Consider the following 16,769-nt stretch of genomic DNA (forward strand, 5'->3'; position numbering starts at 1 on the left):
CTTCTAAAGGAACCCCCCCAGATGTCAAGTTCATATCTTTTTATTCGCAAGGAGGAAATGTTTTAAAGCAAACTTTAAAGAGTTGCTACTCTTGCAGAATAGGAACAAAGCAACCATTATAAGGGCACATTAAACTTCCCCAAAGAACAACCTGATGACACATGTCATTTGTTTTTATTGGCGCTGATGGCGGTATAAATGCCAAGGCAACCCCTTGTTCTGCAGGCATACTTATAGCCATTTGGAAAAACAGATTAAAAATCTAATCTGAACTAGGTTGTCTACAATACAACACTATAATGTCCATTTATATATTTTAATTGAAGTCTGTGGAGACACAGGTCAGAATCACAAGTCTGAAGCTTGAGTTACACCCGCTGAGTCACGGGTGCCAATTATATAATGCGGGCACCGTCCTTGAGGGCTGCGTTTCATTTTCTTTACACGATTGGAGATCTGGTCTTCTGCTTCCCAATTAGCAACAGATTTTGTTTTTTCCGTTTCGCTCACGTCGCCCATGGCAATCGAAGCAAGCTTCTGCTGTTCATAAACAAAACAGCTGGCCTCTTCGTACAACGCACAGCTTGCATGTCTTTACAGTGAATGTGATCGTGGTATTAACCCTGCCCTGCCCGGTCCGGCACAGCAGAGTGAGCGATCTTGCTTACCTCTCCGCCTCTCCTTGCTTTGTCCCCAAGGTCTCCCTCTCTCGCACTGACTGTTAGTTTGCGCAGTCTCGGCTTATCCTCCAGTGAAAGAGGAAATTGCCACTGATTGGCACTTGCATCCTCCATTTAAAGCTTCCCAGCAAATCCTAGCTCAGGGCATTCCCCTGGGATAATATCTGTGTTGTTCTGTTGAAATAATGCAACAATGCGGTGGAGTTTCCGCCACAGTAATGTACAACTAAACCCTCTCGTTTTAGAGTGGCACAGGCTTAAAACAAATCGCAGCAAAGCCATGAAACGGTGAGAGTGCTGCATTTTAATCAGGGAACTTCATGATGTAAATGCATAGAAGTTATACATAGCGATGCTAATTCACACTCAATGTCTTCATACTAATTAGTTTATTAGTATTTAAGAGGGAGTTAGATGTGGCCCTTGTGGCTAAAGGGATCAGGGGGTATGGAGAGAAGGCAGGTACAGGATACTGAGTTGGATGATCAGCCATGATCATATTGAATGGCGGTGCAGGCTCGAAGGGCCGAATGGCCTCTACTCCTGCACCTATTTTCTATGTTTCTATTTCCAACTGCTGTTAAAAGTGCCTAACCGTCGAAAGTTGTTGTTTGAAACCGGGGAATTGGTTGAAGTTTGGTTTTCACATTGGGTTTTTAAAGTATTTTAAATCTAAAGACCAGTATCATATAATGGAGACACACAACTTTAGATTGACGATGGTCTTTCATTGTTCACATTATATTTAATCAAAGTGTTTAAAATTTTAATCTAATTTCAAACATAAATTAAAGTTGAATGTTGTCAAAACTTCAGGGAATTCACCCTCGTATTTGCTGCTGGGAACAAAACCCAACAGGGCAAAGCAAGAGAGCAGCTGTTATTGTTTTTAAAACGTAGGAAAATAGGCGGGGTAGGTATTATCGGTAAATCATGTGAAACTACAGCGAGAGATCACAGTGGCGTTGGCAACTAATATTGAAATATAAAAAGTTGAAAAAACATCTTGAAAAGTACAATTTTGTGTAAAATCCTCCTATTATTTAGCAAACGCGGGCGTATTAATGACATTTGATTTGTACCTTATTGTGAAAAAGCATACAGAGGATTATCTCAATTTATTACGTTTAACCCCCGATTGTGTAACGGGGGGAATCAAGAGGACGTTATGTTCACAAGTATGTTTTGCCATCAAATGTAAATAATGGTGATTTGTGACACAGACAATGAATCCGATTTTACTTTCAGTGACAATGCGAGACCAACAGATTATTCCCACACACAGTTTTCCAAGAATTCTGACAAGTTCTCTATCCGCACGTTTCGTAAATGAGCACAAAAAAAATCCAGCCCCTGCAGTCTCTTTTGTCTCCATATTCCCCACAACCTCTCAACCGATCAATGATCTTTCTTCCACCAACGTCAATATATATATTTGTCACTGAAACATGAAAGAGGACAAACGAAGTTAATTAAAACGATATTTCATTTTTTCCCACCGCGTTTCCTCTTAACAATGGTTTCGGCATAATTCTGGGTAATCCTGAAACCAGGAAAGGAAGAGAGAAAGGAAGCCAAAGAAACAGACAAAGTCCAGTAAACTGTAATCACAAGGAAATGGAGATGCTCCTTTACAACAAAAAACACACAAAGTGTTGGAGTAACTCAGCGGGTCAGGCAGCATATCTGGAGTACATCGGCGACAGGCAATGTTTCTGGTGGAGATCTCTTCTTCAGGTTGACTGGGGTAGGGAGGAGATAGCTGGAAGTGAAGTGGGGACAGGTCAAAGCCAATAGATAGATAGATAGATAGATAGATAGATAGATAGATAGATAGATAGATAGATAGATAGATAGATATCATTGGCTGATGGGTGGACAAAGGCCAGAGATGGGAAGAAGAAACAAGGCTGTAAGATAAGGAAGCAAGATGAATAAAATGTGAAACAAGAGGAAGGAATATAGGTGGAATGGGATGGATGGAGGAAAAGAGGAGGTGGCCGGGGAATAAAGGGGAGAAATAGGTGGACGTCCAGGTGGGGCACAGGGGAGGGGGTGGGGGGGGGGGGGGGGGGGGGGGGGGGGGGGAGTAGAAAGAGGATGTTGTTGATTAGTTACTGGAAGTTGGAGAATTCAATGTTCATACTGTTGGGTTACAAGCAACCCAAGCAGATTATGAAATGTTGTTCTTCTAGTTTGTATGTGGCCTCACTCTGGCAATGGGGTACCAGGCAGTGCTGGTGCAGGGAGTTCAGATTATATTTGACATTGACGTGTAAATGTGTTAGAATTTGAGCAGGTGACATTCTCATTGTTTGAGGAAGCATATTTTCTTGTATGGATTGCATGAAAAAATTACTCCGATATTGACATTACCTTACTCATGCAATCAGGATCTTGTCTACCAAGGCGACCTATCTGCAGATACAGTAGATGGTACAAAGTATCATGTGTACACAATGTACTCCTTGGCATTTCCATCATCTTGTTTCTCAGAGAAGACTGGTATATAATGAAGACACCCAGATGCACACTTTCTTTCTCCTCCTCCACCTGGTACCATCTGCCTATCACTCACACACTCAACTCATTCAGTCTGCTATCCCCACCTCTCCCACTTGTGTTCCCATCTGTCCAGCATCCCTTCCTTACCTAGTTCCATGCATTTCTTATCAAATCACATCATCTGCAGGCCTTTGTCTCCACTGATCACCTCCTAGCCTTTGTGCTAGGGGCAGCACATAGGTAGAGTTGCTGCCTTACAGCACCAAAGATCCGGGGTTGATCCTGACCATGGGTGCTAGCTATACTGAGTTTGTACCTTCTCCCTGTGACCGTGTGGGTTTTCTCCAGATACCCCCAACATTCTGGAGCTTTACAGCTTTGTAGATTAATTGGCTTTAGTAAAATTGTAAATTGTCCCTAATGTGTCGGATAGTGCTAATGTACGAGGATCGTTGGTCGGCATGGACTCAGTGGGCTGAATGGCCTGTTTACATGCTGTACCTCTAAAATCTAAATCTCTATCTCCTCCCTCTACTATCGGGTTCCATCTGCCCCTCACCCCTTCTCACCTGGATCAACATCACTTGCTAGCCAGCACCCCTCCCCTCTTCTCTCCAGTCACAGCGCTGAAAAAGGGTTTTGACTCTAAATGCCGACTACCCTTTTGCCTCCATAGATGATGCCTAACCCGCTGAGTTCCATCAGCATCTTGGTATTTTGATATCAGATAATGTTGCCCTTTCTAAAATGTGTGTATTTTATTCCACTTACATTATGGAAGCTATTCCAGAAATTATATTCTCCACAGGATATTTCATGTTCCACCAATTAAGTTTGGGAAGGAACAATTCTCAACTCTTTTAATGATGTTATATTTATAATATCATGGCCAGTGATTGTAGGGATATTTTTTCTGGCATATTGTATTGAGAACCTCTCACAATTGTGAATTAGGCAAAATGTTCATGTTTCATCCACACATCAAAAAAAAACCCAACGGGGAAATTGAATGGTGGAAATTAAAAAAAACTCCAGTGACAAGAATTTACTGGGCAATTAGCTGAGTTGGTTTTAAACTGGAAAGAGGAACTTGAGAAATGAAATCTTTAAAGTCAGTTCTGTTGTGGTTCTGTAAAGGTGTCTAGTCTGACGCACTGTAACCTTTACTGAGTCTTTAATTAAGGCATGTTACACACGTCCCAGCACTGACTGCATCTAGTCTTCAGGTGTACTGGAACCATAAGGGAGGAACAGTGGGAGGATATCACAGTTATACTGATATGGCTGGGCGTGGTTAGTGGTGTTGAGGTAGCTACATTATAGGTTGCATGCATAAACCATCTACAGGTTCAATGGCATATTTGGATTGAACTCGGCAAATCCTTCATAGTTTGTGGAGATGTCCGGGGGAGATAACAGACAGTGCTGGAACCTTGAACACAAATCCAAATTGCTGTGCAGGCAGCATCTGAGGAGAAAAATGAGCAGACAATGTTTCGGGTTGTGGCCCTTCTTCAGACTGTCCGCAAGCTTAGTTGAATGACCTCCAATAATCACAGTAAATATTTGTGCAAAGTATAATTACAGACAATCCCTGGAAACCCATCAACTTTAGTTGCACCAAAGCAGAAGCATTTACACCTGTGTCCTGCTGGAAGTCCCATTGCACAATCTTCACAGATCACCAAACAGCAGTAGGGAATTTGGGGATAGCATCAAGAAGGGAATTAGGAATGCCTGTACCAAAGGTACAGCAGTTATCATGGGTGACTTTAATCCACATATCGATTGGGCCAACCAAATTGGTAGCAGTGCTGAGGAGGATTTCCTGGAATGTATATGGGATGGTTTTTTAAACCAATATGTAGAAGAGCCGACTAGAGGGCAGGCCATCCTAGACTGGGTATTGTGTAACGAGGAAGGATTAATTAGCGATCTTGTTGTGCAAGGCACTTGGGCAACAGTGACCATAATATGGTAGAATTCTACATTAGAATGGAAAGTGACACGGTTAATTAAGTGACGAGGGTCCTGAACTTAAAGAAATGAGACTTTGAAGGTTGACAGTGGAGATGTAATGGCAAAGATTTAAAGACCGCATGGATGAACTCCAGAGATTGTTCATCCTTGTCTGGCAAAAAAATAAAATGGGGAAGTCGGCTCAACCGTGGCTAACGAGGGAAATCCAGAATAGTGTTAAATCCAAGGAAAAGGCATATCAATTGGCCAGAAGAAGCAGCACACCGGAGAAATTTAGAACAGAGGAAGACAAAGGGGTTAATTAAGCTGGGAGAAAAGAGCATGAAAGAAAGCTTGCGGGGAATATAAAAACGGACTCGAAAAGCTTCATTAGATATGTAAAAAGGAAAAGATTAGTGAAGACAAATGTAGGTCGCTTACAATCGGAGACATGTGAATTTATTATGTGAAACAAAGAAATGGCAGAACAGTTAAACAAGTACTTTGAAGGTAGACACAAAAAGCTGGAGTAACTCAGCGGGACAGGCAGCATCTCTGGAGAGAAGGAATGGGTGACGTTTCGGCTCAGACCCTTCGGCTCTGACCTCCCCACCATCGAGGGGATCTATCGCAGTCGCTGCCTCAAAAAGGCTGCTAGTATCATCAAGGACCCACACCATCCTGGCCACTCACTCATCTCCAACCTGCCTTCAGGTAGAAGGTACAAGAGCCTGAAATCTGCAACATCCAGGTTCAGGAATAGCTACTTCCCCACAGCCATCAGGCTATTAAACTCAACTCAAACAAAACTCTGAACATTAATAGCCCATTGCACTTTATCTGATTATTTATGTGTGTATATATAGTTTCAATGGTATATGGTCACACTGATCTGTTCTGTTTTGATTTATGCCTACTATATTCTGTTGTGCTGAAGCAAAGCAAGAATTTCATTGTCCTATCTGGGACACATGACAATAAACTCCCTTGAATCTCTTGAATCTCTTCAGACTGATCTTTGACCAAACGAGTACTTTGGTTCTGTATTCACTAAAGAAGACACAAACAATCTCCCAGAAATACTAGGGGAGCGAGGATTTAGTGGGAAGGTGGAACTGAATGGAATACACACAAGTCAGAAAATGGTAGGTACACATAAATGCTGGAGAAACTCAGCGGGTGCAGCAGCATCTATGGAGCGAAGGAAATAGGCAACATTTCGGGCCAAAACCCTTCTTCAGACTGATGGGGGGTGGGGGGGAGAAGGAAGGAAAAAGGGAGGAGAAGGAGCCCGAGGGCGGGGGGATGGGAGGAGACAGCTCGAGGGTTAAGGAAGGGGAGGAGACAGCAAGGACTAGCAAAACTGGAAGAATTCAACGTTCATGCCGTCCGGACGCAAGCAACCCAGGCGGAATATGAGGTGCTGTTCCTCCAATTTTCCTGCTTGCTGCACCTGCAATTCAGAAAATGGTGTTAGGTAAACTGTTGGGACGAAGGCAAATAAATCCCCAGGGCCTGATGGTCTGCATCCCAGAGTATTCAAGGAGGTGGCCGTAGAAATCACGGATGCATTGTTTTCCAATGTTCTCTCGACTTTGCTTCAGTTCCTGTGGACTGGAGGGTAGCCAATGTAACCCCGTTATTTAAGAGAGGAGGGAACAGGAAGGCAGATTATTATCTGAATGGTGTCAGATTAGGAGAAGGGAAGGTGCGACAAGACCTGGGTGTGCTTGTACATCAATCACTGAAAGTAAGCATGCAGGTGCAGCAAGCAGTGAAGAAAGCTAATGGCCTTCATTGCAAGAGGATTTGAGTTTAGGAGCAAGGAGATCCTACTGCAGTTGTACAGGCCATGGTGAGACCGCACCTGGAGTATTGTGTGCAATTTTGGTCTCCAAATTTGAGGGAGGATGAGAGGGCATCTTATAGAAACATATAAAATTCTTAAAGAATTGGACAGGCTCGATGCAAGAAAAATGTTCCCGATGTTGGGGGAGTCCAAAACCAGGGGTCACAGTTCGAGAATAGGGGTAGGCCATTTAGGACTGAGTTGAGGAAAAACATTTTCACCCAGAGAGTTGTGAATCTGTGGATTTCTCTGCCACAGAAGGCTGTGGAGGCCAATTCACTGAATGTTTTCAAGAGAGAGTTAGATTTAGCTCTTGGGGCTAAAGGAATCAAGGGATATGGGGGGAAAAAGCAGGAAACGGGGTACTGATTTTAGATGATCATCCATGATCATATTGAATGGCGGTGCTGGCTTGAAGGGATGAAGAGTCTACTCATGCACCTATTTTTTAATGTTTCTAAGCTCCCTATGGAATTCCAATCATCACAGTCAACAGCCAACTCAATTCACTTCATGTCATATTAGAATAGAATAGAATAGAATGCTATTTATTATCATTCAAACCTAGGTTTGAACGAAATATCATTTCTACAGTTTTTTTTACATTACAAAACAATCCAAGACCCACACTTAACACAGTTTACATAAACATCCATCACAGTGAGTCTCCAACATCTCCTCACTGTGATGTAAGGCAAAGTCTTTATCTCTTCCCTTTATTCTTCACCCGCGGTCCAGCAGTCCAACTGCAGTGTCGAGGTGAACTGGGGCTCCGATGTTAAAGCCCCCGGCGGGCGATGGTAAGTCCTGAGGCCGTTTAAGCCACGCCGGGCGATGTTAGGCCCCGGCTCCATGTCCTTAAACCCGCGATTCCAGCGGGAGAAGTCGCCGTTGCGGAGCTCGGAAAAGCGGTCTCCCACCAGGGACCTGCGAGCTCCCGATGTTCCCGTCCACCGGGTCTGCGGCCGGTGCCTCCGAACTCCAAAAGTCGGGTCGCAGCCGTGCGCCACCACAGCTCTTCCCGCCCCGAAGTTGGCCAGCTCCGCGATGTCAGTTCCGCAGGCTCTGCAACTGGAGCCCTCAGGTTAGTCCCGGCCGGAGGTCGCCGCCGGCTCCACGATGTTAGGCCCAACGACATCCGAGACCCGACAGGGAATAGTCGGGTCCCCGCACAGGGAAGAGATTTAAAACGGTTTCCCCCACAGCCCCCCCACCACCCCCCACATATACACAGCTAAAAAAAAATAATAAAAACTGACTCAAGACATACGTTTAACAAGACAAAAAAAAAAAGACAGACAACTGTAGTCGAGCCGCTGCCGTTAGGCGCTGCCACTAACCGATTATGAAATAGCTGAGACTGCATACAATAAAGGCTATGACACCATTCAACATCCAGCAATTCAGAACTAGTTATAACTGGGCCAGCATTTCAACTAGTTACAACACTGGTAATTACAACTGGACAATTATAAGGAGAATGGCCCAGGTATGTCCCAGTCACCAAAAGCAGGCCAAATTCAATCCAGTGAATTGCTGGACAATCAGTCAGTGCTATAAGATAGCAGTAACTCACCATTACCTAGTTGGGGCTTTGCAAGAACCACTTGACACTGGACCTCATTGCAGCCTGGGTCCAAACACAGTCTAAAGAACTTAGTTCGAGAGGTGAGGTGACAATGACTTTGATACAATTTGACTGAACATGGCATCAGGGAAGCCTGACTGAAACTGAAGAAAGGGCAACCAGGGATACGAATCTGGGGTCATGTCTCACACAAAGGAAGATGGCCACGGTAACGGAGGATCAATCAGCATAGTCCCAGGACATAACTGCAATGATTCTTCAGAGTACTGTTCCAGTTCCAGTCCCAGCCATCTTCAGTAGTTTATCAATTATGTTTCTTCCATCATAACATTGGAGGTGGGGATATCCACTGATGACTGTACAATTTGCAATTCCACTCACACGTTCTCAATAAATAAACCAGCCCATACCTTCACAAGGCTTGATAAGTGGAATGTAATATTTGTACCAAAAATATCAGGGAATGATCATCTCCAAAGTCATTACCATTGCCAAGTACCCCACCATCTCCAGATATGAGACGGACCTTCTTTACCCAGAAAGTGGTAAATACAGGGAACACATTGCCATATAGTGACTGAAAATATGTCAATAAGAGCGGTTATGATATTTCTAGATGTATTGTATTGTATTGTATTCAAATTTATTGTCATTGTCTCTTGAGACAACGAAATGAATTTTCCTTACAGGCAGTATCATTAAAAAAAATCACAAAGAAATTATAAAAATAAATAATAAATAAATAATAAAAACATATTAAAAATAAAATTGAAATTGAATTAAAATTTTAAAAAAAGCACAAATACAGAAGTCCACGACACAACATAACATAAATGGCACCCAGGTGAGGATGGCACCATAGTCCAGCCAGCCTCCCCTCCGTGTTCATCCGTGGACGGGGCCTTCCGAGCACCCGCAGTCGCCGCCCCGGGTGGCCCGATGTTCAGGCCCTCACGCCGGGCTGGTGGAACGCCGACGCCGAACCCCGACGGTGAGCATCCTCCTCCTCAGCGGCCCGGACCTCCCGATCAGCCGCCTCCCGCTGCCGGAGTCTGCAGCTCCCGAGTCCGCAGGTCGAGCCGGGCAGAGTCACAGGACCCCGCGCTGTCCATCAGCGCCGCCCGCGTTGGGAGCTCCGCAAACCGCAGCTCCATGATGTTGGTGCAGCAGGTCCAGCACTCCGGGCTCCAGACGGCGACCCCCGGTAAGGCATCGCCAGCCCCGCGATGTTCCAGCGCTGTCCCGCCGCTGCTGGAGCTCCGGTCGATCCCGGCAGGAAAGGCCGCGCCAATCCAGGTAGGTAGGCCGCTGTGGGGGGGGGGGGGGGGCGAGGACGCGACTCGAATAATAGTCGCGTCCTCACCAGGAAGCGGCTGAAGGACGGTATCCCCCCGCACCGTGCCCTCTTCCCCCACATAAAAACACCAAAAAAACACAAAAAAACACACTTTTACATAACTAAATAAACAAAAAAACAAAAAGATACCGGGCTGTAGGTGGAAGCTGCTGGCACCAGCGCCACCGGAAGTACAATACCAATGATGAGCACTTGAATTGATTAAGCTAAAGGATTATGACCATGCAAGGCAATGGGATCAATATGAAAGAGTGCCCACTGATTAATGCGGACAGGTTATATGGCTATGAATAAATAAAGTCAAAGAAAATTGAAATGCAACCATATCGGCCAGGAACATCGGGCCTCCGTAGAGGCAACTGTGGAGGCCTCAATTGGTCCGACTATGGGGGAACTGGGGTCGGGGACTGGACTTTGTGCCTTCCCTCATAATGGGAACCATTGTGGGGGGATGTTTTCATGTTAAAATTCTTTAGTATTGTCATGTTTGTATTCTTTTTTTTTTATGTGCTGCATTGGCATAACAAATTCCACCAGCCTGGCTGTGTGGTCATTAAAAGAATCAATCAATCACATACAGCTTCCAAACTGTATGATTCTAAGATTCTTCATGATTCAAACCTCAACTAGACAAACACAAAAAGTGTGGCTATGATCATGTGATGAGTGACTCACCTCCAGACACCCCAGAGCCTTTTCATCATCTATGACACCCAAATCCAGGATGAGATGGAATACTTTCCACGTGGTTGGATGAATGTTGTGTCAACATCACTTACAAATTTAACATCATCCAAGAAAATGCCACTCCATGGAACACCCTAAACATTCATCCCCTCCAGCACTAATTTGTGGCTGCAGCTAATATCTTCAGCAAATCCAAACCCCAACTTCTATCACCAAGGAGGATAAATAATAATAATAATAATAATAATAATAATAATAAACTTTATTTCGGACTCAAGGTCCAGACAAGGGGCAACATTACATAAAAAATGCATTGCATATTAAATATCATAAATACATATAAAATCACTTATAAAAACATCATAATTTATATTAAAACAAAACAAAACACAATACATGTTAAAAATCCAGATTAAAAGATGATCAATGTCCTACAACGAGACAACGATACCAGTGTCTCCACAGCTGGGATTCGTAGCGTGTAGTGCTAACCCTTATTAGGTAGGCGGCGCGGCTCTGGCCAGCAGCGGCCTCTGCAGCCTGTCCGCGTTTTTTATTATTTTATTATTTTTTGTCTGTGTTTTTATGTAGTTTTTGTTATTTTATGTCGGGGTGTGTGTGTGGGGGGGCGGGGGTGGGAGGGGGGGGGAAACTTTTTGAATCTCTCCCTGCACTGGAGACCCGACCTTTTCTCGTCGGGTCTCAGGTGTCGTTGAGGCCGCAACGAGGAGCGGCCTCCAACGGGAAGAAGCCGGGGACTCTGGTGCCGACTCACCGTTGCCGTCGCGGAGCTGGCCGAGTGCGGAGCGGGTGGAGCGGTGGAGGAGCGCTGCTGCTGCTGCTGCTGCTGCTGCTGCTGCTGCTGCTGCTGCTACCGGAGAGTCGGAGGCTCCAACGACAGGTCTGTGGACGGCGGCACCAGGAGCCCGCGGCTCCCTGGAGGGAAACCGCTTTTCGGGGCTCCTGCAACGGCGAATTCTCCCGCCCGAGTTGCGGGGTTGAAGAGCTCCTGGAGCGGGGCCTACATCACTGCCCCGCGCGGCTGGAATGGCCGCGGACTCTGCGAGCGCACACCGGGGGCTCCAACATCAAGACCCGGTGTGCGACCTCGCACAACCCGGCGTGGCTTTAATGGCCGCGGGACAATCGCCATCGCCAGCCGGGGGCTATGACTTTGACTCTGACATCGGGGGGGGGGGGGGGGGAGTGCAGTGGAGAGATAAGTTTATTTGGCCTTCCATCACAGCTATGTGATGGATGTTTATGTAAAATGTAATTATGTTGTGTCTGGGGTCTATTTGTGTGTAATGTATGGCTGCAGAAACGGCATTTCGTTTGGACCTCCAGGGGTCCAAATGACAATTAAATTGACTCTTGACTCTTGACTCTCTTATGTTTGACAAGGCCACAATAAGCACATTTTTAGAGTCATTTATCCTGCAAATGAATTTATACATGTGATTTCTTAGGATAGCTAGATCCTGCAGCCACAAACATATTACTGGCACTACACCATCTAGGTTTCCTTAGCAGTGTTTTCATGGCATCATTATATGCCACCTTTAGTCTCTGCATACTTGTCTTTCCATAGTTCGACCACAGGTGCACAGTGTAGAGTGGTGTACAGTATGCTCTAAATAGCGACACCTTCACCACATCTGCACACGCACCAAATTTACGCAAGAGAATATTCGCCGGTACATACAGCATGCATCGTTGCCTATAAATATCCTCATCACCTGTCATTTGTTCTGTAATAATATGCCCTAGATATTTTACCTTATTACAGGCACTAAGATTATTGTCAGACAATTTAAAATCAGGAAATTTTAGACATTTATCCTCTTTGGTACTACAGATCATAATAGCACTCTTACTAGCATTATATTTAATATCATGTTCCACACCATACACAGAACATATAGTAAGGAGACTTCAGGTGCATTGGAACCTGAATTAGCCAGCACAGGATCCCGACTTAAAAATATATTGCTGTTCCATCTTCAGCATTCGATCTAAATCCTGAATCCTCTTCCCCAATAGGATTGGAGGAGTACCAGAATAACTGCTGCTAATTAAGTAGGCAGCACATCACTACCTTCTGAATACGTCTGAAGAACGGTCTTGACCCGAAACGTCACCCATTCTTTCCAGAAATGCTTCCTGTCCCGCTGAGTTACGCCAGCTTTTTGTGTTCAGTTTAAACCAGCATCTGCAGTTCCTTCCTACACATCACTACCTTCATCAACAGCAATAAAGATGGGCCATAAATCCTGACTTTGTCAGCAACACCCAAATCCCAAAATAATCATTGTAGTTGCTCCAAAATATGGTTGGCTTTCAATTTTCCTTGACTTTATTAATTTCTCATTAAATTTCTCCCTTGAAACATCTTAGATGCCAAATGGATCCCTTCTAAAGTCTTTCAGAATTTATTCTTTACTCTTTCTATTGTTGCACTCCTTTTGATTTGCATCTATCTATCACCTTAAAATTTAATTAGCAATAACTTTCTTCCATCAAAAATCTACTCTTTTAAACCAAAGTAATCCCAATTGTCTTAAAGCCCTGTCCCACTGTACGAGTTCATTCATGAGCTCACCTGAGTTAAAAAAAAAAGTCAAACTTGTGGAAGCACGTAGAATGTACGTAGCGGGTACGTCGGAGCTCGGGGACGTCTCTTAGCGGCTCGTAACGCTAACGCCAGGTACTTGGGAAACGCGGTAAGCTCGGGAAGATTTTTCCAACATGTTGAAAAATGTCCACGAGAGCCCCGAGTACCTACGAGCGGCCATTACTGTAAATCTCCGAGTTCGAATCAGGGTAAACTCGGGAGAACTCTTGAATTAACTCGTACCGTGGGACAGGGATATAACTGCAGTTATTTGTACGTAAACATCACAATTCTATAAAATATATTCTGCCAAAAACATAAGTTTCAATGACAGAAATATAAACCAACTACACTAACTAGTATAACTGATCCATGGTACATTAATTCCAAAGCTATATTATTTAAAGAAATATAATGATGGAAAAATAAATTAAAATTGAAAAGTAGAGAGACATACACTATCCATACTTTTTAAACGTGTTACTGACATCTGGTGGAGTCAAAAGAAAATAATTCTGCATCACAAAAGCAATATTTCCGACATTTTCATTTTTGTAGGTGAGGTGTGCAATTCAAATTAATTTAATGTATTTCCTGTTCTATATCAAATGAATGATGCTCTCTGTTGTTTGTCAATAGATACAAATCAATACCAGAATTTCATATAGCAGTTAGCTGCTGTTTGCCCCATTATGCCTGATACCGACATCTTTGCAATTTGTTCATTCATAGTCATACACTGGAAACAAGCCATTCGGCTCAATTTGCCTACTCTGCCCAACAGGCCCTATGTACACTAGTCCCACCTGCCTACACTTGGCACCTAACCTTCTAAGCCTATCCTATCCATTAACATGTCCAAAGTCTCTAAAACTTTATGATAGCACCTTCTTTAATTATCTCCTCTAGCAGCTCATTCCATATACCTACCACTCTTTCCATTAAAAAGTTACACCTCAGGTTCCTATTAAATCTTTCGTCTCCTCACCTTAAACGTATGTTCTCTTTCTCGATTCCACCACTCGGGCAAAAGACTCTATATATTTACTAGACTAAGTGGGACCCATTGGGTCCCAGCATCACATGGGAGGGCTGGTCCCCCAACACAATATTCCACCTCTCCACCAATTCCAATATTGGTGGCCAGTGGGAGGGGGAGGGGGCTTTCTGGAGCGCTAGTATGGGTGATGTGGGCTGAAGGGACTGATTTCCAGAGGGCTAGTATGGACATTGTGGGCCGAATGGATTCTTGGGCTGGCGGCTCAGTCACTCAAGCCTGTTGTGCTGGCAGCTCACTCATTCACGGCTGGTGGGCTGGCAGTTGACTCACGGCTATTCCTTGAAATTCCATTTCAAGCAGGGTGCAAGGCCACCAAATTCAAGTGCAGTTTCTTACCACTTCAAGCAGGGTGCAAATCCACTAAAGACAACAAGTCTTGACCTCTCCCTCCTCCATCTTGCAGAGACTGAGCCACGCCCACACTTCTGGGTTTTATAGTCCCTCCCCCCTTCCCACCAGAAGGGGCGTGACCTTCATGGTGTGATTGACAGGAGAGAGAACCTCAACATTTTATAAACACTAATAATTCTTTTATTTTTCATCAATGGGAAAAATCCTCTTGGCCTGTGCAGCGGAGGGGGACTCCAAGTAAGATGGCCAAAAATCACAGCCATAAATGGCAGCATTCTTTCTAAAATCAATATACAGAACAACAGGAAGTGGTCAAGATCAGTCTTTTAGTAATATAGATATATACTCAATCTATACCTCTCATGACCGTGTGCACCTCTATAAGATCACCCCCCCCATCCTGCTACATTCCTAGGAATAAAGTCCTAGCCTGCTCAACCGCTCCCTATAGCTCAGGTGCTCAAGCCCCGGCAACATCCTTGTATATTTTATCTGCCGCATTTCCAGCTGAACCATTGAAAGTGTTTGGATACCATTTACATGTTGATAGGTGGAATCGATTATCGAAACTTTAGTTAAAATTTGCTAAATTTAAAACTATTATTTCCAGTTGCACCAAAAAATAAATTAATTGAAAGGTAACAAAGATAACAAAGAATATTCAATATTGGTGGTTACAGAGGATATATAATCTGTATCTGATTTATTGTAAAAAAAAAAAAAGGTACTTTAAGAAAGATGTGATAAATGTTTGGAGGGAATTCTCTCTTAATTTCTGAAATATATTTAATGTTTATATTCAATAATGTAATTTGGAAGCAAAATATGGAATTTCCTCAAGAAAAGGTCGTTTTTAGGAAAAGTTATTTGAAGCATACATGGAATGTCAGCTGACAACTAGGATGTCAGGTTCACACTCAGCACAGAATCGAACACATATTATTTACAGAGTCTCCAGAACCGTGTGGGGACGTGACGCCGACGGACGAGAGGAAGAAGCAAAGAAGTTGAAGTCGAAGCCAAAGAACGGAAAGGAAACGAGGCCGAAACGACAATAAACCAAAAGAGTCCAAAGACGAAACGCCAACTAACCGAAAGGATGGGACGCCTAAAACCCAAGGAACTGAATAGCTGCGTCGCCTAAAAGCAAACTTACCGAATGGTCACTCTGTCGAAACGCCACCTACCCGAAAGGTGGCGTTGCCTACAGGCCAAAGGACGGACTGCCGCTCAACAGAAAATTCCAATAATGGACTTGACGTTGCCGGGGGGCAGGATCTGGTCAGCGATTGGTCCAGACCCCCGCGTCCATCACATCACTGAACATTGTCCCGAACCTCCGCTCCACCCGACCCACAGCCCGCGTAGGGTGGCCGTGGGAGAGTGGGGGCTGTCCCGAGCGATGCACACCTTTGGCCGCTTTCAACTTGTGCTTGGGTTCAGATTGCCCAGTCACCTATGGCTTGCGTGGGAAAATGAACCCCACGCTCCCGTCTCTCCCCCCCCTTCTCTCTCTCCCTTCTCTCTCTCCCTTCTCTCTCCTCCTCTCTCTCTCCCCACTTCTCTCTCCTCTCTCCCCTCTTCTCTCTCTCCACTCTTCTCACTCTTTCTCCTCTCTCTCCCCCTTCTCTCCCTTCTCTCTCTCCCCTTCTTTCGGGTGCCTGAGGTTACTTCTGTTGGACATGTTTTCACCAGTGATTGTCTCAGACCGGACCCATCTAAGACTACTGCCATCAACGAGATGCCGGTTCCTCTTGACATTACAAGTTTACAGAGATTCCTTGGAATGGTCAACTATCTGGGAAAATTCATTCCCAACCTCAGTGATATATCTGCCTCCCTGCGGGAACTGACACACAATGACACTGCCTGGTCCTGATATTCCCAGCAACAGAGAATTTTCGAGACGCTCAAGGTGCAGCTGGCCAGCGATCCCACCCTCGCTTACTTTGCTTTAGAGTTGCCAGTGACGTTCACATGTGATGCGTCCCAGTACGGACTTGGCGCTGCTTGCCTACAAACCTCCACCGATGGCGACCACAAGCCTGTTGCCTACGCCTCCCGCACCTGGACTGATACTGAACAACGTTACGCCCAAATTGAAAAGGAGTTACTTGCA

At 44.6% G+C, this 16,769-nt stretch overlaps 1 protein-coding gene across 1 annotated transcript in view; it reads right to left on the minus strand.

The window, feature by feature from the left end:
• Positions 1–794, minus strand: part of LOC129700579 (legumain-like) — a 31,580-nt gene extending 30,786 nt beyond the window's left edge. The window contains exons 1-2 of the mRNA XM_055641197.1: positions 669–794; positions 413–540 (exon numbers count right to left, since the gene is read on the minus strand). Of these exons, the coding sequence (XP_055497172.1) occupies positions 413–540; positions 669–794 (254 nt within the window). The remainder of the gene's footprint in view (positions 1–412; positions 541–668) is intronic.
• Between the last annotated feature and the right edge of the window lie 15,975 nt (positions 795–16,769).

Source organism: Leucoraja erinacea, chromosome 9 (genome assembly GCF_028641065.1).
Source record: "Leucoraja erinacea ecotype New England chromosome 9, Leri_hhj_1, whole genome shotgun sequence".
Taxonomy (NCBI): Eukaryota; Metazoa; Chordata; class Chondrichthyes; order Rajiformes; family Rajidae; genus Leucoraja; species Leucoraja erinaceus.